We start from the raw sequence: 23,443 nt of genomic DNA, 5'->3' as shown, positions 1-23,443 counted from the left end.
TTAAATAATTGGACACCTGGGGAAATAAAATTTAAAAAAATAAGCCAACCTCTTAAAAAGTTCACATAACAAGTCACCTTGGAACAGATTTTTATTATTAATTGGGAAAAAAAGAATCACTTGAGTGGTCCTCCTTGTATGGCTGTCCCCCAACAAGGGGATCACAAGATCTTTTGTCTTTTTCCTTGGGCTTCTGAGTTAGGAGGTAACTTATTTGCACAAAGATCCTAGGGATCCTCTGGGAGAAAAATGATTGTGATTCGATCACAAAGTTTGAGAAAGTTATGGAATGGACTGACGTAGGACTTGGCAAAGTATTCCAAGAGTATGACCCAGGAGCTTCAGGAAAACTCACCAGGAGCGTAAGAAGAGCCTGGCTGGACACTTGTTTTCAGCATCTGACGTTCCTTAGGAGAGGCTAATTCTGGTCCACGGTGTTGCAGAATCTAGCAAGTCTGAGCACCAGTCACTCTGGCGTGATAATCTTCTTGGAGGGATGACAGATAAGCATTTGAATGTAAATTTTATTTTATTTTATGTTTTTTTACAAAAAAATATTTATTTATTTGGCTGCACCGGGTCTTAGTTGCCGTACGTGGGATCTTTAGTTGTGGCACGCGGGATCTAGTTCCCTGACCAGGGATCAAACCTGGGCTTCCTGCATTGGGAGCTCGCAGTCTTAACCACTGGACCGCCAGGAAAGTCCCCTTGAATATAAATTTTAAACGTTTTAATCATGAAACCTGAGTATGTGACAACTCTTAGCCTGTGGGACCAGAAAGGCTGAGTGACTTTCACACTGTGTCTGGCAGCCTCAGAAGGCACAGTTCTAGCAGCTGAAGATGAAAAATTCTACTCCTTCTCTCTCTCTCACTTTAGGATGTATGATTACCATAGAATGAGTTGACCCTGGGGTTCTTGGACATCGTGGGCCTTTGTTCATTTGATTTTTTGATTGATTGAGGGGAAGTGGTAATAATATCAAGTAGGGAAAATAAGTGGATTAAGGTTTGCTATTAATAATATAAAAGGGATGTGATTATCAAGAGTGCTACACTGTTTTAAAAATTTCTACCCTATTCTCTTAGCTCTTTATCTCATTCTTGCATGTGAGATAGCTACTTTAGGCTTTTCTAGATCAGGTTAGTTTATTAAGTTAATGCATCTACTTTAGGCTTTTGTAGATCAGGTTAGTTTATTAAGTTAATCATCTACTCTGTATTGATCCATATTAATGGATCAATTTATTTTTTAATCTTTGGAATGGCATTAAGGATTTTGGTTGGCAGATCTGGCCAGTGCAGGAATATATATTATCTCTAGTCTAAAGATAGACTGTTATCTTTCATGACTACATTGTTACCTGATTGTGGTATCTGGAAAAAATCATAATCGTAGTAACTGATATCTTTTCAGAATGGATTCTTCTGTAGAAGCACATCCGTAGACCTTGATCTCAGAGTTGGATAATACTTCTAAAACACAGTGCAGAAATATTGTCAGTATTGGCAGTTGTTAATGATCCCTACTGTTATGAAACAACTAAATAAAATAAAGAATGAAAAATGACTCCATTTAATTGGTACTTCTGGGAAATTCAGGTAGGTGTTGAAGTCATTTTAGGTCCTGGGCAAGTTACCAGATGGTATAATCTATATCTTTTTTCATTTCTGTAAGCCTGAAATATATGGTATTTTAACTGCTTTCTCTATGTATTGCATTCAATCAGGAAATAGTCTCTTGGCTTGGTGTTTGAGAAGGCAGTACAAAAAGCATTCTGGTTTGAGTGCTGTGATGTTGTTGATCACCATCTATCTGTGACACTAAGCTAAAAGATTCTGAGGAATATACAGATAAATGGTCATTTCAATGAATGTAACATTTTCTGAGAAACTTTTAAGTTTTCTTTGATTTTCACTAATTGCTTTTCTGTGTCACATAACTATTTTATCAGCGCTAAGCTGATGAATACTTATATTTATAGTGAATTTTTGGTAATAGACAACTTAAACTAGTTTTAAATGACCTTTGTAAATCTACTTCTATAAATGACAGCACTAACAGTAAAAATAAAACAAAACAAAACAAAGCAGAACTAAAAAGAGTTCTTAGTGTTTGGATCTGACCCAAAATGACTATTAAAGTTGTAAATTTTCCCATTAAACTGATAATAATGTAAGCAGTTCTATCGGTGGAAATGCTGACATACTTCTGAGTAATCACATCCTTTCCAAGTGGCCTTTGATATGTTGATTCTACCTTTTACAAGCCTGAGTATATTTTTGATTTTGAGGAATGTGTTGATAGATGGTGCTGAATTGGAGGCCTACCCAAATCTAACGGGATTCTTTGCTGCTTCTAGCTATTACAGTATTTTTCTATTGAATAGATTTTGCTTGCCTAAAATAAACTTTCTCAGTAGAGGTACAACCTGAGTGAATTCTCTTTTTCCAGACACAGTGATGGTCATAGGGCTGTACCCTCCGTTTCGTTTGATGTCCTTTATGACCATTCAGACTTGGCATTCAGTACGTAATGGAGGACAGTAGGGCCAGAGCAGTTTGCCTTGGTACACATTGGAGCTGGTGGCTGAGCCCCACTCTCTGTAAGAGCAGGAGCCTCCTGTTAAAGTAATAACTCCTGCCCTCCCAGTTGTACTTCTGTTCGTGAGACTCATCTAAGTTTGATGATATGGTTATAATGACGGCTGCCTGGTGTCTCCATTGTAAAGATACATTTTTGGGGCAAATAATAGGTGATATAAGTTGTGGCTTTGTGAATGTCCTTTAATCCCAAGAACTTTCATCCAGTGGTTTTTAGCACCTAATGGTTTGTCCTTGCCAAAACAAGACATTATTGTGGCTTGCAAAATGGTATTATTTCTAATTTTGTCATATCCTTCATATTTATTAGCTGGCATCCTTCTGTAAAAATTTCCTTTCTATTTAAAAAATATATTTTTTATGTTTTTAAGTTATATACTTAAAGCATTTAAATATTTTAAAAATCTGGAAAATTTTAAAGAAATATACTAATTTCTATGAATATAATGTTTTGATAAATATAGACAAAATGCATATTACATGAACTCATAAAAGTCTTTTCAATTTATAAAAATATATATGTATATTTGTTTCCTTTCAAGTAGGTTTTGTTAAAAGTAGAAAGAAGTAAAATCTCCTGTGCCTTGAGTTTCAGCTTTCTGTTCATGCTAAGAAATGCACGGCTACAGAAATGAATTCTTCATTCATTCAGCCAACGTTTCTTGAGGAGCTGCTATCATCAAGGTGTGATGTTAGCTATAAATTATGTTTTTACCTCCACTTATGAAATAGGAATTTCTTAAATGCATTTTTTTACTTTCTGCATATAATGATACAAATGAACTTACTTACAAAACAGAAACAGACTCACAGATTTAGAGAACGAACTTATGGTTCCAGTGGGGAAGGGTGAGGGGAGGGATAGATTGGAAGTTTGGGATTGACATGTACACACTGCTATATTTAAAATAGATAACCAAGAAGGACCTACTGTATAGCACAGGGAACTCTGCTCAGTATTCTGTAATAACCTAAATGGGAAAAGAATTTGGAAAAGGATAGATCCTTGTATATGTATAACTGAATCACATTGCTGTACACCTGAAACTGACACAACATTATTAATCAACAATACTCCAATGTAAGATAAAAATTTTTTAAAGTACATTTATAATATTATATGTACATACATATATGTATACACATATATGATTTAGATATATGATTATATATACATATTATATAATATGTATATATGATTTCCTCAATAATTCATATGGGCCGATGGTCAATAAACACACAATTCTCCTGGTCACAACTGACCATGTCAAGTTTATTTATTACAATACATATTTTATTAATAGAATTTAAATGAAGTCTTAACATCAAAAACTCAGAAACTCTCATGGAGATCCAGATGATTAAATACAATACATAATATGCCTAAAAGGCTGCTTTTGTTCTTGCTGTTGTTGAGGACTGACCATTTCCGTGGAAAACTTTCTTATCATAAAAGCTCAAAATGTAATTTTAACTAACAAAATGTAAAGGTAGTTGTCCCCATTCTGCAGTCTAGTACCTTCTTTCCATTAGACTCACATGGCAGAAGCTTCTTGAAAGACCACTCTAAATATAGAAAAGTACATCATCTGCTATTCAGTTATCTTGTTAACTTGCTTGTGCTTAGCATTTGAGTAGCTCTTGAATGAATTACAATAATTTACATAGCCTAATCTAATAAAGGGTATTTATAGCGTGTGTAACAATGAAGATATATTCTTTGAGGACTTTTACAGATATATAAACACTTGTTTAGTAAAATTCGCATTAAATGTAGCAGATGGAGAAAGCCCAGATTCTGGAGTGAGAGACACATGGCCTTAATTTTCACTCCACAATTTATTAACTCTATGATTTGGTCATGTTGCTGAATTTCTCTGAACATTGGTTTTCTCATCCATAAAGAGGAGGTGGTAATGCATAACAAATATTTTGACAGGCTGCTAAAATCTGGAGATGATGTGTGTAAAGAGCCTGACACATAGTAGGTGTATGAGTCAGGTTTCTCCAGAGAAGTAGAATCAGTAGGGTGTGTGGGGCTGGCAGGTCTGAATGCTGTAGGGCAGGCAACAGGCTGGAGAGCCAGGAAGACTTGGTGTCACAGCTGAAGTCTGAAGGCATATGGAGGCAGAATTCCCTCTTCCTTGGGGGATGTCAGTCTTTTTCTCTTGGTCCTCAGATGGTGGGATGAGGCCCATCTATGTTGTGGAAGGTAATCTGCTTTATCAGAGTCTACTGATTTAGATGTCATCTCATCTTAAAAAAACACCTTCATAGCAGTATCTGGACTGGTATGTTCGATCGGCTTTCTGGGGATGGTGCTTTAGCCAAAATGACACCTAAAATAAACCGTCACAATAGGTGTTCATTGAAAGGTACCTACACTTGTTAAAACACCATAGAATTCTATATATAAGACCTGAGGTCTCTCTCTGGAGAACCTCAGCCCCCTGGCCACTCTCCACTTCTTCCTGGCCGTTGCTTGGATAGTGGCTCCTACTGGCTCCTCTTACTTTCTGTCTCGCTCTTGTTTCCTTGATGTTTCCATGTGAATAGCACGGTTTAGGCCAAGGGTGCTGCTGGCTCTCAGTGTCCCAATGCCACTGCACCAATAAGGCAAGTGATACCTGATCCCATACACAAGATGGGAAGACACCTCTTCTCCATTCTTTGTGTTCTACTTTACCACCTGTGCCCTAAAATAGCACTTTTCATCTGCCAGAGACCCATAAAAACCTATCACAAAAATAGCCACTTCAACTCCTAATTTGGCCTTGCTCTCAGTTGGTGCCCAAAACAGTCCCTGAAAGAAAGGACAGTGATTGCTGGCCCAATCACGTCCATTACTGCTGTATCTCCCAGGTGCATCAAACTCCTTTCTCTGTTTTCAAACAATCCTCCCCTCTTCCAACAAAGACCAAGTCAACACAGGGCATCATTCTTCCTCTGAATCCATCAGGACATGCAAATTGCTTTAGAGATGAACGGTCCCAGTTTCCCCCAACCAAATTCAAGTTGAGCTCAGTTGATGCACTCTTAAAAATAATTATTTTATTTTACAAATGCCCTGTAAACTGAGAGTTAAGTACTGGCATTATAATTCACTTGAAAGATGATTTTGAGGTGCAAAGCAAATAGGCCTGAATATCTATACCCTTTAATTACAGAATACACATTTTCTCCAAACATTATCTCCTCCCACTCAGGAAAACAGCTGAGTATCTTTGTTTTCCCCCCATCAGATGTTTTTATTATCATGTTCAAGGCTTTTGATTAAGTTGGCATTGTAGGAAACCCTTTTCTATTTTCTTTCATGTTTTTCTTGACAAGTCTGAATCAGTAATTCTGGCTGGTATTACAGGCTCATGTTTTTGGGTACATTCGTTTATCGTGGAATGAGTCACTTTGCTGTTTTTGTTTCCATATTATTCTGAAAGGCACCCACAGAAACATTACAAGAATGCAGAGTCGCAGCAGATACATTCTTATGCTGGGTCTGCACTTTGTCTCCACAGTTAATCTAGCCGACACAGCATCATCTTTGAACAATAGAAGGTAATGGCCAGGGATAAAATCATGGGCTTGGAGAAAACCACATTTGCCACCCTGAATGTTCACCCCACGTTTAATCTGAAGACAGATATTCTAAAGAAGTTATTTTTTATGGCGTCTGTCCTGGGCTCCCAATAGTGAAATTTTTTTACCTGGTATTTCTTTGTTTTTTATTTGCTTTTACTATTTCCTTAATTTTAAATTCTAAGCCCCTGGGTGTTTTGTTTATAAAAAGAAGTCTCAATTTTCCACTTTCTTTATGCTTTCTTAACCATTTTCACTTTTGCTAAGAGGAAAGGAGAATATATACAATATTTTTGCATGAAAGGAGACTCTTTTATGGCATTATATCAAAAATATAAAACGAAAATTAATTATCAGTATACCAAATGTAAATTGATGAATGAGATTTATTCACCTGAATATATTTGTATAAGTAAACTCATGGGAAGCAGAAATTAGATGTCATTTCTGACTCAGGTTCCTTGATTTAAATGGTAACAGAGGATCTGTTATCTGGAAAGGCTACAGGTTTTCATAGGGAAATGCAGGAGCCATTCCAAATGCTTAAGGCAGCAGCACAATTCTTTTAAATCACATTTTTCTTGGAAACCTACATATAAACAAAAGCATAAAAAGGGAGTTCTCTTATTCAAAGAGTGGGAAGAGGGTAGTGTGTGTCAGATCTCACCTCATTAGCCTCCTTCCAAATTCTGAGATACCACAGGCCCCCGGCACTGGCTCCCACCCAGGAGTTCAGATTGAAAACCCTGCACTAGAAGCATCCTGGCATTTAAATCATGAATGCAAACGTGTAGAGAAAATGATACAGCCATTTATCTCTCCCCTGTTACCTACGCCAAGTCCTGGAGGGTGGTCTCTAAATCAATTCCTTCAGGTCTTTGGAAGGGTCTCTGTACAGATTCTCCTGTGAGTGCCTTCTAGCCAGTGCCTGGAGGTGAGCTGGCTATGGTAAAATACTGACTTGAGCTTGCTAGTACCATGTGCTCATATTCCCAAGATAGTCTCCATGCTGGGAGGGAGGACAGATTTTCCTCTCTTTGTCTGCATTTAAAAAAAAAGTGTCAATGATCAAGTCTAGATTCATTCCAACTTCAGTTATTTCCTGACACTTCGTGGATACTCAAACACTTAATAACAGCATTGAGGACCCTTCCCTCAAAATTGTTGACGTTTGCCTTATAAGGGTGGTAGAAGTGAGAGTGTATATTTTTAATTCTGAAGGAAGTCTTTATGTATCCATAGGAAATACCGTGCTTTATCCTATTTTCTCACTCTGTATGTATTTGAGTAAAGACCACTTAAAAGTTTCCTCACATCAATAGAGATCACTGAGCTAGAGATTGCTTGTTGAAAAATTTATGGGCATAATGTATCTTCAAAAGAGTGATATGTTTTTTATTTTTGTGGCATAACATAAATGGATTCATAGAAATAGATCTGTCTGCTAATGAACCACAATGATTAAAAATTTAAGAAATGTTGAGTTTCTCCTCGCTGGAAGTCTGTAATGACCTAATGGGCCATGGGTCACTGATATCAATGAGGAGATTGCCATTCAAGGTCCCTGCCAAATTAATGATTGTATGGAAAACCTGGCTTACTTATCAGAAAGGGTACAAAGCAATAGACTTACTTACTGGGAGTCAAAATTTTGATAATTTTTTGTATAGTATTTTGTTGTAAATTTGGTACATTAACCCTTATTATTGGAGCTGACAAATTAAATTGAAGTCTGTATTATGGAATGTCATGAACTAAAAACTTGCATCTGTATCAAACAATTGCAAAAAAGTAGAGTGCCAAAATTTGATGATCTCATGTAAAATTGAAATGCTACAGATGAATCCTCATGGTGATTTAAGTTTTGTCACACACACACAGACATATACACAGAACAAAACTTTCTTCCACGATATTAAAAAAAAAACTTGGTTTGGAAAAATCTAAGTATTTGGCACTGATTTAAATGTACAGATTTCCCAGTGTACTTTATGTTTAGTACCTTAGCATAATATTGATTTTAATAGATGCTCCATTTCTTACTGATGTAAATATATTTAAGCGATAATACATCTATTTAGAATCAATTTTCATTAATGAGGCTGAGGCACCCTCTGTCTAGATTCTCCCAATTTTGGGTAAGTCACTTTGGTAGCTGCATTAGCTCTTCTAGGCCACTTGAGGACCTACTTAGTGAATTAAGTGGTACCCCTAATAAAAGAAATCATGTGACTTCCAATGAAACTAATTTATAACTGAGAACTGTGAAACCATTTAAGCCAGAATTAGTGTTTTTGAACGGATTAGCATAGAACTCATAGTTTAAAATCTTCCAATAGCATGCAACTTTTGTATTTTCTAATTTTGTTACATTTTAATTTGAATATTTATCCCAAAATATTTTTGAACCTAGTCATTTGATTCTTTAAAAAAGATTAGACTAAAATATGCAGAAGTCGCTTTAGCCATACATTTTTAAACTGGAATCATAATTAGTCAGAAGGGGAAAATCATTTTAGTGGAAAATAAAATTAAAAAAAGCTAAACATTAACTGCTGAAGTTTCTTTTTGCCCTTTGCAAATTCTTTCTACATGATATCATTTGCTATGTATTTTTGAGTGCATATTTCCAAAGAAATTACTTTTTGGCTTAATGTAAAATTCTAGGCAATTAGATGCAAAAGTGTAGTAAAGCAACATGAAAATTGCCAATTTAAACACAGGGAAGCAAAACAGTCCAGGAGTTAAAGTTCTGACAGTTATGTTAACTACACACTTGGCACTGCCCACCAGGTAGGCAGACACACAGGGCTATTTTCACGGTCACGGAGGAACTCTAAGTGAAACAGTGTTGAACTTACCTTTGGTAGAAAAACAACATAATTTCCAGGTAATTTTCAGACTGTCCACACCTGAAATATTTTGCGAAAATGATGAAAAAATGTAAATGTCCCCAGGATAAATAGATCTAAGATAAATAGTCCATGAGGCTGCATTTAGGCGTTCTTAGGCAGGCAGACATGGAAGTGACATTTGATGATAGCCATTTCAAGGCTAGAGAAGGTTACTTCTTTACAAAAGAAATATGTAAATTATTAACAAAAGAACTTTAACATATATACAAGTTGATACATTACTTAACAAACCAAACTGTCCACATAGGTTACTTCTTGCAGCAAAGTACTGTAACCGCCCAGCAAAGCCTAGAAGAAGCTGAAATATGGGTACACCTGACAATGTGATATTTTCCTAATCAAATATCCTAATGTTTGTTTTTGACTTTCAAACACTGAGTTGCAGTATAGGCACAAATAACCAGACAGACCCGAGTTCCAATTCTGGCCTGCAGTTGGATACTGTAAGGCAAGTCGTTTCTGATCCTCAGTTTCCTCATCTATAAATTTAAAATAATCCTACATTATCATGTTCTAGTGAAGAGTAAAGAGGGTAACGTAGAAAGAATTATGCACGCAAAGGGCCTGACAGGAAATACAACAAACTGCAAAGTGAAATGGTGATTATCATCATGATTTTTATTATAGCCAATAGGTTGCCGGAGATTTTTAGAAGATGATGTTCTGAGATTTCTACTTAAGAATATGCATACGGTTACCAAGAGATAGACATTCGAGATTGTGTAACATGCTCTGGAAATAAAGTCCATGGAAAACTTTCCTACTCCACTGTTATTATTTAGTTTTCTCTTCTTGCATAGATATTAACTGTCCTGTTCCCAGCTTTCTCTCTCAAGTTTATTTAAAAAAAAAAAAACTATTACGAGTATTTACTGTGTACGTGACACTCAGTGGAGGATAAAGTAGTGAAGAAGTAAACATAATCCCTGACCAGTGGGGTTTATAATATAATGGATGTAATGGTGGCCATTCTTGGCTTTTGTGTTTGTTTGTTTCCTCCACCTAAGGGAGGGTAAAGGGCATGTGTGAAATATAAAAAAATATATTCTTTCTTTTTCTGCTAATTATAATAAAATGTTAGAAGTATGGGAGTGGTAGAACAGAAAATAGAGGAATTATAAGAAAACTCAGAAAGATATCCAAGTCCAAACCAAACTATCCAAATTTATAACACAGACCAAGAAAATAATCAGAAGAATAGAATTCATGCTCATTTCTATTGCCCTATCAAATCAACCACTTTTATTCTCCATGCTCCTTCTGTCTTTAACATGCCTAACTGGGTATCTTGGGCTGGCTTGGTTGGAGCACAGATGTTATTAGTGCAGATCATTTCTATCCCTCTTTCCTCCACACACCACCTGTAAATCTACTTCTATTTATTTGTATATTTGTAAGTTTTTGTGTTGTGACAGGAAAAGAATGGGAAGGGTTTAGGGTAGAAAAATTTGAAGGGATTACTAGGCAGAAACTGAAGGGAAGTTGATATTATATGGTGGTAGTTCCCAAGTCATAAAAATTCAAATTTTTGCCTTGAGTGACTTATTGGACCACAGGACAGAAGTTAAGGCCAAAAGCCCTGAAAAGCTGGAGACTCTAGTAGAAGACCTTACCCAAATTAAGCAGAAAACTTAGGGATTTCCCCTCTGGTAAGTCTGAATCAGAAGTGAAAGTCAAGTCTGGAATAAGAATCGAAGGCTTCACATTTTTCAAATCAGTTTCTAAGCATGATGTGCAGCACACAGTATAAGTTGGCCAAGTACAGGTAGAAAATTCTCTGTGAATGGGAACCAACAAGAACAGCCCACAAAGTCTATGAATATTGGGAAGTATCAGACGCAGCCTAGAAAACAACACTATTTACTATATTTAAAGGGGAAAAGATAAGTGCATGCAAGGAAACAGGTAACCATATAGGTGATCTGAAATATTTGAAAGAAATCAAAGGGAAATTCTATAAATGAAATATAGATAACTGAGACAAAAAGTCAATAAATAAAATCAACACTACATTAGAAATAGATGAAGGTAGAATTAAGTGAGTGAGAAGAGGTCAGAAGAAGTTATGTAGAATAAAGCAGAGAAATAAGGAGTCATGGAAGACAGTGCGACATTATGACATAAGTTAGATCAAAGTCCTTGAAGGAGGAGAGAATGAGTTGAGATAATATTTGAAGAAATAATGATTGGGAATTTCCAGAACTGTTGAAAGACACCAATACTCAAGTTCAAGAATTTCAACAAATTTCAGATCTATAAATGTGAAGAAATTTAGATATGGACATATCAGGGTGAAAATGCAGACTATCAAAACCAAGTGAAAAAATTTTAATGTAACCAGAAAAAAAAAGATTGAAAGAAATTAATCTGAAAGGAGAAACATTTCGTCAGTAATTGATTTCTCAACAACAGCAATATAAGCTAAAAGTGGAATGGTATCTTCATGGGCTGGATAAAATAACTGCAAACCTTAGAATTTTATACTAAGTGGAAATTTCTTTCAAGCATCAGAACAAACACTAGACACTATCAACAGAAAAATACTAAAATAATGTGCTATCAGCAGACCCCATTAAAAGTAATTTTATATTATGAACTTTAACCAAAAGGAAAGTTAACCCTAATGGAAGGTCAAGATGGAAGAAAAAGAACAAAAAGTTAAGGTAAATATGCAGATTAATCTAAATAAGCTTTCCTTGTAAAATCACATGTATTCCCTTATGGAGTAAGTAAATATGAACAAAATGTAGAGTTAAAATATTCTCCACCACAGCATATTTTTCAAGTAAGGGATAGAAATAAGAGAAAAGGGTTGTATCGCCATTATATAATTCAGGAGGTGTATAAAGATACCACTTCACTGTGTACTTAGATAAATTAGGTATATGTGATAACATTTCTAAACAAAGAATAGAAATATAGCATGTAATTCCTGAAAAGGTTGTGAACCTATTCTTGAGTGAGACAATATTATTCAACCAGAGAAGCAGGACCGGTGGAAGAAGGTCATATCAGGGGCCGCTGGAATCCCAGGGGCATGAGCTTGAAATCCACGTTTGGGAAAAGGAGGAGGGGGAGAGAAAAGGGGCAGAGAGAGTAATTGCAGGCCCAGCTGTTAACTGGAGTCTCTGATCTTCAGGGAGGACTTGTTCTTTCTTCTTAAAGAGAAGACCAAATCAGGCCAGGAAGGATAATATTCCATTTGATCAACACAAGATCAACTGATTTGGGATTTCAGTCCTATGTGTACATCCCTTCACAGCAGCACCTAGAGTAGCATTTGGTGGCGAGGCTTGGGCCTGCTACAGAATAACTGCCTTGCTTCTTCCCCTGATCCTCCCCAAGACAGTCTCCCTGGGAGAATCTCCACCCTGGCTAAAACGCACAAGAAGCAGAACCCTGGAAACCGTGGTTCAGCTGAATGAATTTGGCATATAACAAATGCATCATAACATCCATTTTAAGAAATTATAAATTAAGAACAAAATAAACCAAAAGACGAAGAAAGAAGAAATAATAGATATAAAAGCAAAATTTAATGAAATCGAAAAAAGAAAATAAGGTCAATAGAACCAAAAATTGGTTCTTCGAAAAGACAGAGAAAATTGGCCAAAGAAGGGTGAGTTAGAATAAAGAGAGAGGAGTGAGAGACACACAAATATTTGTAAAGAATTGAATCCTAAATGTTACACACTCTAAAAAGAGAATAGGGAATTTTATAAAACTTCTATGCCAAAAAACTTGAAAATTTAGATTAACCTGATGAATTCCTAAATATATCTTACTTGAATCATGTTGGAAAATGGTGTAGTGGTGTCAACTCAAAAAATTGAATCAGTAGTCAAATATCTTCTGTGGAAAATAAGAATCTCCTTATGGTTTCTAGGAATGCTTACACCAAATATTATATATATATATGTATATATATATATTTTTTTTCAGTTTCACACACTAATAAATACAGAATTTACAGAACTCATCTCACTCATGAGGCTATCGTAACCTGATTCCAACTTTTACAAAACATTAGAAGAAAGGAAAACTATACACCAATACTGGTTACAACCATGTACACAAAATTATAAAGCAAAATTAGTAAATCAAATCAGGCATGCATCATAAAAAGGACTGTACATCTAATCAACTTTGGTTTATCCCAGGAAGGCAATGTAGGTTTAAATTATAAATTTGGTCTTGTATTTCATTCATGTTAATATATTAATGATGAAAATTATACATACAGAAATATGATAAACTTCACTATCCACTTATGATTTTTTAGAAGTCATTTAGCAAAGAAGAAATAGATCATTTCTATTCTGTAGATAAAGAATATCTACCAAAAATCTACCACAAGCATCATAACTGTAAAATAGTGAAAGCTTTCTTTGAGTTCAAAAAAAGGATGTCTGCTTTTCTCATTCATATTCAGTATGATAATGTGCTAGCTAGTAGTCCAAGGTAGGAAAAAGAAAATATAAAATGTATGAAGTATGGGAAGTAACAAAGTGCATAATTGTGCCGGTAGAAAATGCAAATGGATCTATATCTTTTTTTAAAAAATAAAGATTTCACAAAGCAGTTATGAGAACAAAAGGGAAATAAGTCAAAAAAGATGGTGGAAAATACAGAGAGTAGTAAGAATGAAGTAGCCTTACTAGCTATTACTGCATTTTATAAGGCTACCAACAGTAAAACAACGAACTTCAAGAGCATGCATACATGAAAAATGAAGCGCTCCATATATAAAGTCCAGATATGTACTTAAATGCACAGAGCAATTTGTTAAAAGCTAAATGTGGCCTTTCATAAAGTAGGAAAATGATTAACAAATGGTAAGAGACATACTGTTTAGCCTCTGAAAAATAAAATGAACTTTAATTTCTACTTTCTACCTTATATCTAATATGTCCCCCAAACATCAAAGTATCGATGAAAACAAAAGTACTAGAGGAAAGCATGGGAGTTACTGGTTTTGTTTGTTTGTTTTGTTTTTAATGATCACATAGTAAGGAAGACCATTTTGGGTATAAGACACAAAAATCATAAAAGACTGATATATACTTGACTACTGAAAATTTTTAAAAGCTATAGTGAAAAAAATTAAAAATCTAAAAACAAAATGACAAACTGGGAAAGATTGAGACATGAATTAAAACACATGGCTTATTTCCTTAATACTTTAATATATTAAAGAGATTCTAAAAATTTAGTGAAAACAAACAAACAACACAGTTCACTAGAATCATAGGCAACGGTTATGAACAAAAAGTTTCCAGAGAGAAGTCTTTCAGATAAGTAAAAGGGTGCTCAAGCTTTCTCATGTCAAGAGAAGTGAGAAAATCAAGGCAACAGTAGTTCACTGATGGGCAAAAACTGAAGCCTTTAGTGAGTGGTACACCCTGTCCCAAGGCTGTGAGAGAATAGACCCTTTCCCATGGGTGTAAGTATCCATAATCTCTCTGCAGGACTATTGTATAATATCCATCAAAACTTGATAGGAATAACTTTTCTACCTCCTGATTCTATTTAGTATGAAGTCTACTGATACACCCCCTATGGATAAAATTAGACATGAGCAAGAATAATTACTGTGGCTTTATTTGTAATACTAAGAGAATAGAAATAACTTCATGTAAATATAGATGATTGGATAATAATTATGGGATACCGGTTTAATGAAATATTAGGCATTCCTGAAAAAGGATAATGCGGTTCTTACATATCCATATGGAGTTACCTTTCAGATAATTTTCTGCATACATTGCCATTTGTGTGGGAAAATGTATGTGTACACATGCACACACAGACATATGTGTAGAATCTTCTGATTATCTCTGGAGAGATGTTCAGGAAAAGGATTGTCCATATGGAGGGAAACCAGGTGCTTGGGAATAGCCAGGGCAGGGAAAATTGATATTTTTTCTATCCCTTGCACCTTTTAAATCTTACCTCATATGTATTAATATTCACAAAATAAATATATCTTTTAAAAGTTGATGTGATACTGTTTTTTTAGTCAAAAAACATAGTTAAAATAAAAATACCTCCATAGTTATAAACTGCACACAGTAGAGAATATTGCTAGGAAGTATACCCATTTTATAGGTGATTATATTAAAGTTCTAGAGCTTAATTACCTTCTCCTGGCCATCCAAATATTGACAAAGTTTAAATTTAAATTCATATCGCTCTACGAAATCCAGGCTCTTCTGTTATTTCGTACCCCCATATTCTACTTTTTAAAAATTCTGTACATTTGCAGCTTTATGAAATGTGGCAATAGCAAAATTCAACAGAAAAGAATTGGAGTTAATTGTTTTAATAAAATTTGACATGAATCCCCCAATCTAAATACAGTGTCTGGTATGTGGCATAGGCTCAGTATATATTTGTTAAACGAATAAGTAAATGAATAAAAGAATGAATGAGTTAGAGAATGAATGGTGCGTGTTGCCTTTGAAGGTTCTTGGTGTGGTGTGTGATATGGAATACTCTTGAGAACTGTTTTTATCTAGTTGAACTGAGGCATTCTATGACACAAGTATTTTTTCAGATTAACTGAAATTTGATACTGTATTTATTTTATGTAAATTCCTCAAATGAAAGGAAATCTTTTTCTCTCCCTGTCCATGTAAATTAGTAGGATACATCTATCTCAAATTATAGAGTAATATTTAAATGTATTTGTCGGTCTATTTATAGATACAGACACCAAGGTACAAGATAAATTATTTGAGCTTTTTATCCAGATCTTCTTATTGAAATTGTCAATGATTTTTACTGTGAAGGTGTGGCAATATGACATTACCTCCAGAGAGCTCCAGAGCAGCAAAAGCATTCACAGATCCGAATGCATCTCCAAGTGCCAAGAATATAGCTGATACATATGGGAATTGTTCCAAAAGACCCATATGGCAATGTGAGTTGAACATCTTTTACAGCAGCAATTCCATTCTAGCCCAAGTTCTTTCCCTTAAATAGCACCTCTTTTATTTCCTGTAGTCAAAACTGGCTGTACAATCTCCACTCTTGCCAAAGTCTGTGTCTGGGATGTGCATCTCCAGGAACCAAAGCACTAAACCTTTCTTTTCACTAGCCTGCTCTGCCAAAATCCATCTTGACACACCTTAAATTTCATTAGATCAAAGGCTGAAAATTATGTGCCATCAGAAGTAGAAAGATAAAATGTTTATCTACCGCATTAGGGGTGTGCTATGTTTTTAAAGCACTTGAAGTTTGAGTGAAATATTATTACATGTCTCTCCAGTGCAGCAGGGCTTACTTCCGTGGCGTAGTTGATGGGTGTATTGTAATAGGCTGGTGGCAAATTCGAAGTGGCATATTCAGTGTGTGTTTAGGATGTTTATACGTTCCCTGATTCTTGTGGTCCTCAGTCTAATTGGAAATAAGGTTTACGTGGTGAGAACAGTGGGGCAGTGACACGCAATACTATATGAGCGAGTCCTGCCTCTGGCACACCATTGCTTTTAATGGATTGCTACATATTTGGAAAGTTTTATAATTTCTCCTTAAAAAATAACCCCATAAAAGTCAGGAAGAATATTTTTCCTCCTAATGGAGTTTGCATGCCAGGTTGACTTGGCTGCTGTGTCTGTAGGTGGGCTGGGGTAAAGGCCAGGGGGATTGAAAGAATTTTCTGAAATATGTTTCTTTTTTTAGGACTATTACCTTAAGTAAGGCACTGTGTTTCAAATCGGTAAACAGGTTTCAAATTGGTAAACAGTTAACACTGTCATCAAACATGTTTTGTTAAAAGGTCTGATGGAATTCTCTAAAATCCATAAATCTGAATAATCCACTACCCACTCAATGTGCATTGAGATAACAAAATTAACAATTTGTCCTGTTGCCAAAATTGCATTTTTCTCGTGAAGCTTAACTATTATATGCACTTGGTGTTTTTGCAACCTTAATTTTTTTTTGGATTATTATGTAGATTTAAAAACTTGTTAACCTTTGGGAATATTTTATATGTGTGTGTGCTACTTAGAAAATACATTTTAAACACAATAATCATATAATATTTTATATTGCATGGTTTCATAGTAGGTAACTAAAAACCATTTTTCTTTAAATAATTAGACTAAGTTTCAGGAGGTACGAAGTTATCCTGGCATGAAATTCTCTGCAAAATTCACTTGAAAATAATTTTCATTATCTTACACTCTGAGTAGAGAAAATTGAAATTAGTTTGTTTTATCATTGGTTTCTAAGAACATACATGACTTTACCTAGAATTTCTTAGGAGGATAAACGTATTCTCAAAGTTGTTTTTGGAAGCACATATTTAATGGAATAATCCATTTTTCATTCAATCATTTATAAATTCAATATCTAACTTGGAAGATAATAATAAAAAACTTATCTGTTCATTTATTAAAAAAATACAGTTAATCTCCAATATACGTTGTCTTGTATTATGCATAGAGGATTAAAACAATATTGATGGCTCAGATTCATTTAATACAGATAGTGTTGAGATCCTATTCCATGAAGTTTGTTAGGTTGTTTAAAAGAAGTAAGGCCCATACATAATAGAATATGTCAAACTCAAAAAAAAGAAGACACCACCGCCATATAGTTATTGAGCCCCTTTAGTATGATGCTTTATATGTTACACTGTGAAGAATGCTAACTATTTTTAAGATGCTTGCAGTCATGTGATGACAAGAGACGTCCAATGACATAATCTCCACACCACATGGTGGTGAGTGCTCTGGGGCATGTGGCTAAACTGTTTCAGGGACATGAGAGACACCTACACAGAGAAGCTAGAAAAAGCATCAAGGAAGATAGAACTTTCAAATGTAGGTCTTGAGATTCTTTCTAAGCAAAGAACTAGCTTGAGCCAAGGCACAGAAGTCTATTAGAGTTCGACATATTTTGATAAATGGGGAAGGGAGGAAATTTGGTGTGGTTGGAGTCTTAAGTTTTATGGGAGAGAATGGCCAAGGATGAGCCCAGAGGTGATGGTTGGTGGCAGACCTTGAAGGTTTTCCATCCATATGCCGAGAAATCTAGGCTTTACTTTTGGGCCTGAGGGGGGGTGGGGACAGCCAAAGTTATTGAAGTGACAGATTCCATTTTGGTTTAGAAAGATCTTCTGCTGATTGAGAAAGAGTAGATTGCAATGGGGAGAGGCAGGAAGACTTCCAATTTCAGTGGTCCTTGTGGAAGGTGACTTGTGATTGTGGAATTGGGGAAAAGAGGCAAGAGAGCTTGGGCAGGATTTGCTGGCCAGCTGGACATCAGTGATGATACATGGAAAAGAACCAAGGAGTAACAACCTGGGCAGTGATATCATTAGCCAAAATTGGGGGTGTCATTTTTATAGAATGGATTCAAATAATATTGACCAGGTGAAACTTGAGTGAAAGAGCTGTGATTTCAGAAAACTAAGATTTTTAAATTCCAAGTATAAAAGTTGAAAGTCATTTTAACTGTGGTTTTTCCCACAGAAACTGGTTTAAACAGTTAAAAAAACAAAACTAAACTAAAACAACCACAACACTGCATTTTGAAACTCTTTATCTCACTATTGGCTCAATTTAAATGATTTATCCAGCATATATTCATACTGCCTTTGATAAATCCCCAGTTAATTTTTTTGGGACAGCACAGCAAGGGGTTGTCATGGCTGAAGGGACAAGGGGTTGTCATGCCTGAAGGGACAAAGGGTTGGACAGAGATGAAAACTGGGGACAATGAGAGTGTAGGTCAGAAACTGCTGAGTGGGCAGGGGCTCTGCCTGAGATCAGAGGGGTGGGAGGGTGGGGAGGGCCGCCAAGGCTGTTGCCAGGCTGCCACTGGGTGTGAAGAGCCAAAGGCATAGTCCAGAGGGGCCATTTGAGTGGCCTAGGGAAATACCAGCAAGCTAACTGGGAGCTAATAACTGTATCCTTGTAAATCTGTGTCTGCTATCATAGGAACAGCTTTAAACACTCCCAGCTGATGCTGGGTGGGAGCTGGTGTCTTCCTGTGAAATGTGCTCCACCTGAAACTGTCTTACTGCAGGATACTGTGCTAGTTCGCTCCCATTGCCTGGTAAGTTTTGGACTTATCTTGCCAAGGGTGTGATCCCAAAATAGGGTGGAATGATATGAAGTGGTGGGTGGTGCTTCTGGCACCTACAGAGTTGGCCTCCTGAAAATCTCCCTGTTATTTGGACTGCAGAAATGTGAAGGGGCCATTCATCTGGTGAAGTACAGCTGCAGGGCAGACGTGGACCCTCACCCAGGGCCTTCAGGGAAGCGAGTTCTGGCTTTTATCCTGGGCACAGAAGAAACTGTACAGCAGTGCAGAACTATGGGTAGCTTTTTCTTTAAGCCTATCTGTACTTCTAATTTCTTTGCGTATTAAGAGTGAGAGCTACTTTTCCTACTAAGCTAGGTCTTACTTTACCATTTTTATTTTTATTTATTTATTTATTTATTTTTTATTTTATTTTTTTTTTGCGGTACGTGGGCCTCTCAGGCTCCGGAGCACAGGCTCCGGACACACAGGCTCAGCGGCCATGGCTCACGGGCCCAGCCGCTCCGTGGCACGTGGGATCCTCCTGGACCAGGGCATGAACCCGTGTCCCCTGCATCGACAGGCGGACTCTCAACCACTGCACCACCAGGGAAGCCCACTTTACCATTTTTAAATGTGTTAAACTATTTGTGGGTCTCCCCTGAACGATCACCAGGTTTTCCATGTGCCCCTGACGTTATGGAGATGGTCTTTTAGAAACATTCCGTCTGTGATATCAACCCAATTAAAAAGCAAAAACAAACAACTAGACCAGACTTTTCAAACCCTGAAACATCAAAAGTTCTCCTTGATCTTTTAGTGAATATGAGTTATTTAAGTTAAAAAGTATTTATTTGCTGTTAAATAAATTTTTTGCCAAATAATCTGACTCCATGATGCAGTGTAGTTATAATCCTGTGTAGTTAACCTTGTTTTTCTCTGGAGTCCCGTTCTTTGATTTTATGAGTTCTAAGATGTTAATTTCATTTATTTTTTTGATATCTTCCAGTTTGCCTGAGTCCAGGCAAAATGATCCACAAAAATCATAGTCAAGGGATTCTGAAGAGCCGTTTAGGAGACCCCAATTCCCGGTATGGGCTGGCCTAGAGCTGCTAGTGAAGTGAATGGTCTTTAAAGGCTTTTACAGAAAGTTCAGTCTATGACTCACACTAGTATTGAGAAACTTCCTTGAAAGTCACTCCCTGAGACTGAAGTGTATCTTCCACTGTCACTGCTGTGGAAACTCACACCTTTTTTTCTCTCCAATTGGCCATTCTTCGGCATGGTACTTCAGTTTCTGAGTCTACAAGGACTTAGCATACAATACTATATTGTTATTTACACGTTCTTATTTCATTATGTCTTTCTACTAGGATTATTTTCTTGATTTGTGATTAACTCATCCAAAGCGATTCACGAGTCTTTTTAACCACATTGTTACATGTTTTAATTTGAATGTGGTGTTTCTGTATCAGAAGCGGGGAAAGGGCTGACATTTAAAGAACAGAGTTTGAGTCCATTTCTCACCTGGCAAGCCAGTTATCTATGTTTAACAAACTAACCCCCGAACACAGTGGTTTTAAAACAACCACCATCTTACCATATTTCTTAATTTTGTGGGTCAGGAATCGGGCAGAACTCAGCTGGGTGCCTCTTCTGTTTTATGTGTCTTCGTGGAGGCCACTTAAGAGACATACAGGTGGTGGATAGGCTTGTCTGGAGTGTGTACAAGATGGTTTTGCTCATGTATCTGGCCCTTGGCAGGGATGCTAGAAGGCTGAGCTCATCTGGAACTGGTACCCACCGCACCTACCTGTGGCCTCCCTAGCATGGCAGTCTCAGGCTGATGGTACTTCTGCAGGACACCCAGTGAGGGTTTTCTAAGACAACAGGTGCAAAAGTGCTGCTTATGACTAGTCCTGCCAGGGCCAGAGAGTTACTTCTGGTGGATCCCATTGGATAAACATGTCACGAAGGTCAGTTAGATTCACTTCTCACTGGGAGGACTAGCAAAGAATCTGTGCTAGCTCTAGTTTAACATACCTGGGTAATTTTTGCCTGGTATGATTTTTTTTTTCATAATCTCATTTTCATGATTTTTCTTCAATGAGAGTAAAATAGTGCCAGCCTCATTGAGTTCTTATGAGGATTGAATAAGCTTCATGAAATTACTTCTTGAATTGTTATTTGCATTCCTTATTAATTTGTTCTTATTGGAATCAATTTTGTTTCTGGTCCCATTTTTAATTATTCATTATTCTGAATTTGGATCTCATCCTCAAGTTGGCACCATTTTACCTCTTGTGGATACTTGTATTATGTCCCCAATTTAATAGCATCCTTTTTGATGCTGTCTTCACTGAGTGTGATTTATATGATCCCCTGGTGGGTCTTAGAGTTCTAATTATGTCTGCCCACAAGTTAGATTTCTTTCTCCACCTATCCTTAAAAATATGTCATCTCTATTACACAGGGAGTGGTTGATGGCTTTGAACATACTCTTTTCTCTGGAAGAAGCTCTCTTTCAGATATCAAGTGTCTCTCGCTGTTTACTCAGATCTTTTCTCAAAAATCATCTTAGCTGAGAGGTCTTTCTTGAGCACCTTGTCCTGAACAGCACTGGCCCTCATGCCCTATTGGGTTACTGTTTATACTTTTATCCTGTATTATCCTTTTTTTTTTTCAAATCACTTTCACCACCTGACATAATGTGAATGTGTTTACTTACTGTATGTCTTCACCAACTGAATGGAAATTTCATGACAGCAAAAATGTGTTTCTTCAGCTCTGAATCCCCAGGACACAAAACAGAGTCTGGCACAAAGTAAGTGTTCAATAACCAAAATAGATAAATGATTGAAAAAGCTTTGGGGGAGGAAGATCACACACAAGAAGCTAACACAATTACTAAAAAATCCTTTTATGTAGGCCAATAGGTATCAAATTACTGCTTGTGAAATTTTATTTCATTGGCTATGATGCATTTCCGAAATAAATTTAGATGTGTCTATATAAATAGAACTGAACTGCAGATTGTAATCAAGATGCTTTTCTTGCTCATTTTCTCTTATTTTGACTCTTTATCATATTAGGCAGCCCTACTCCCACCCCAGAGGTTAAATGCTTGGTTTGGGATGTGACCTCACCCATACCCACAGAACAGTTGGTTCAGTGGTCAGTTGCACATCTGGCCCGTGATGTCCGTGGTCGAGTGAATGTTGTGGGAAAATCCCATGTTTGGATAATGATACCACAGAAGGCAGCGTCTTCAGAGTGGTCTGGCTGGCAAGACCCAACTCTGGAGTGACCCCAGTTGGATTGGCCGGACTGACTGCCAGGTGGAGCTGTCAGTCCCCTCTGAGCAGGGAACTGGGGTGGAGAAACGTTTGTCTGACCAGTTTTACCACCTTAATGTGGGTTTGAGTCTTCTGTTTGCATGTAAACTAAAGAAAACGGGAAAATACCATGTAGAACCAGTGCATCTCATCAAGACATGTTAGTGGTTGGTTGTCTTTAGTCATCACATCAACACTTCACCTTCTGCATTTTCACATTTTTGTTGTCTCGTAGACAGAGGCCCCTCAGCCATAATGAAAAGTCATGATAATTAACCACATGTTCTTCATTATGCCCGGGGCTTTGAACGTGTCTCCCCACAGCCAGTAGACATTTCAGCCACATGTAGGATAAGAAACTACAGGATTTCAGAATCTTTTCTTTTAAGGAAAATGAGCAGCAGAATTTTAAAGCAGAAGCATGAAATGCAAGTGATTGCAAGTCTCACTGAAGTGGCAAATAACACGCTTCATGTTGAGTATCTGATATTTGCTTTCTGGTGCGCTTTTGATCTCAGAACACCTAGCAGGGCTGGGGTGGATGGAGTTTTGCTGACTTGTTGCATCAGTGCTAAAGATGAAAGAAAACAGTCTCCGCATTCACCCTGGTGTTGATTGTCCTATAAATAGGAAACTAGTCAGTTAACCTTGCCTGTTGTCATACCGAGAGCTTTATTAAAAATAAGCAGTGCGTGCCAGGGTAGCTGAATGTGGGATTTCTGCTTAGATGCCCACAACTCTTTCAAATACTTCATTAAAATGTGCACGAGGACTCCTTCAGTGCTGTGAGCAAAAATATTGTTATGGAAACTGAGGTCTGTTATCATAGCTTCGGTGATTTGCAGTGATTATTTAATAAATGAGTTTATGTTTGAAAATATCCAATGTGATAATACGAATTTACACCCTGCATCCTATTTCTTTTATTTTGACACATATGGAGGATGCTGTTTTGTTTTGACACCCAGAAGAGATGCTC

At 36.7% G+C, this 23,443-nt stretch overlaps 1 protein-coding gene across 3 annotated transcripts in view; it reads left to right on the top strand.

Annotated features, from left to right (window-relative positions):
- LOC307176648 (uncharacterized protein) overlaps nucleotides 1-23,443 on the top strand; it is a 452,670-nt gene that overhangs the window by 98,440 nt on the left and 330,787 nt on the right. Inside the window, exons 1-4 of one of the 3 annotated variants that reach the window (XM_079902989.1) lie at nucleotides 1,296-1,601; nucleotides 3,193-3,287; nucleotides 19,045-19,162; nucleotides 19,292-20,146. The exons of 1 other annotated variant lie outside the window; for it this stretch is intronic. In XM_079902989.1, the coding sequence (XP_079759115.1) occupies nucleotides 1,566-1,601; nucleotides 3,193-3,287; nucleotides 19,045-19,162; nucleotides 19,292-19,477 (435 nt within the window). In that variant the 5' untranslated portion in view covers nucleotides 1,296-1,565 and the 3' untranslated portion in view covers nucleotides 19,478-20,146. Of the gene's footprint in view, nucleotides 1-1,295; nucleotides 1,602-3,192; nucleotides 3,288-19,044; nucleotides 19,163-19,291; nucleotides 20,147-23,443 lie in introns of those variants that run through there. One more of the 3 variants, XM_079902988.1, reaches the window with a different exon arrangement.

This window comes from Stenella coeruleoalba (assembly GCF_951394435.1).
Source record: "Stenella coeruleoalba genome assembly, chromosome: 18".
Classification (NCBI taxonomy): Eukaryota; Metazoa; Chordata; class Mammalia; order Artiodactyla; family Delphinidae; genus Stenella; species Stenella coeruleoalba.
The sequence above is the reverse complement of the archived record's forward strand: the minus strand, read 5'-3'. Positions and strand labels throughout refer to the sequence as shown.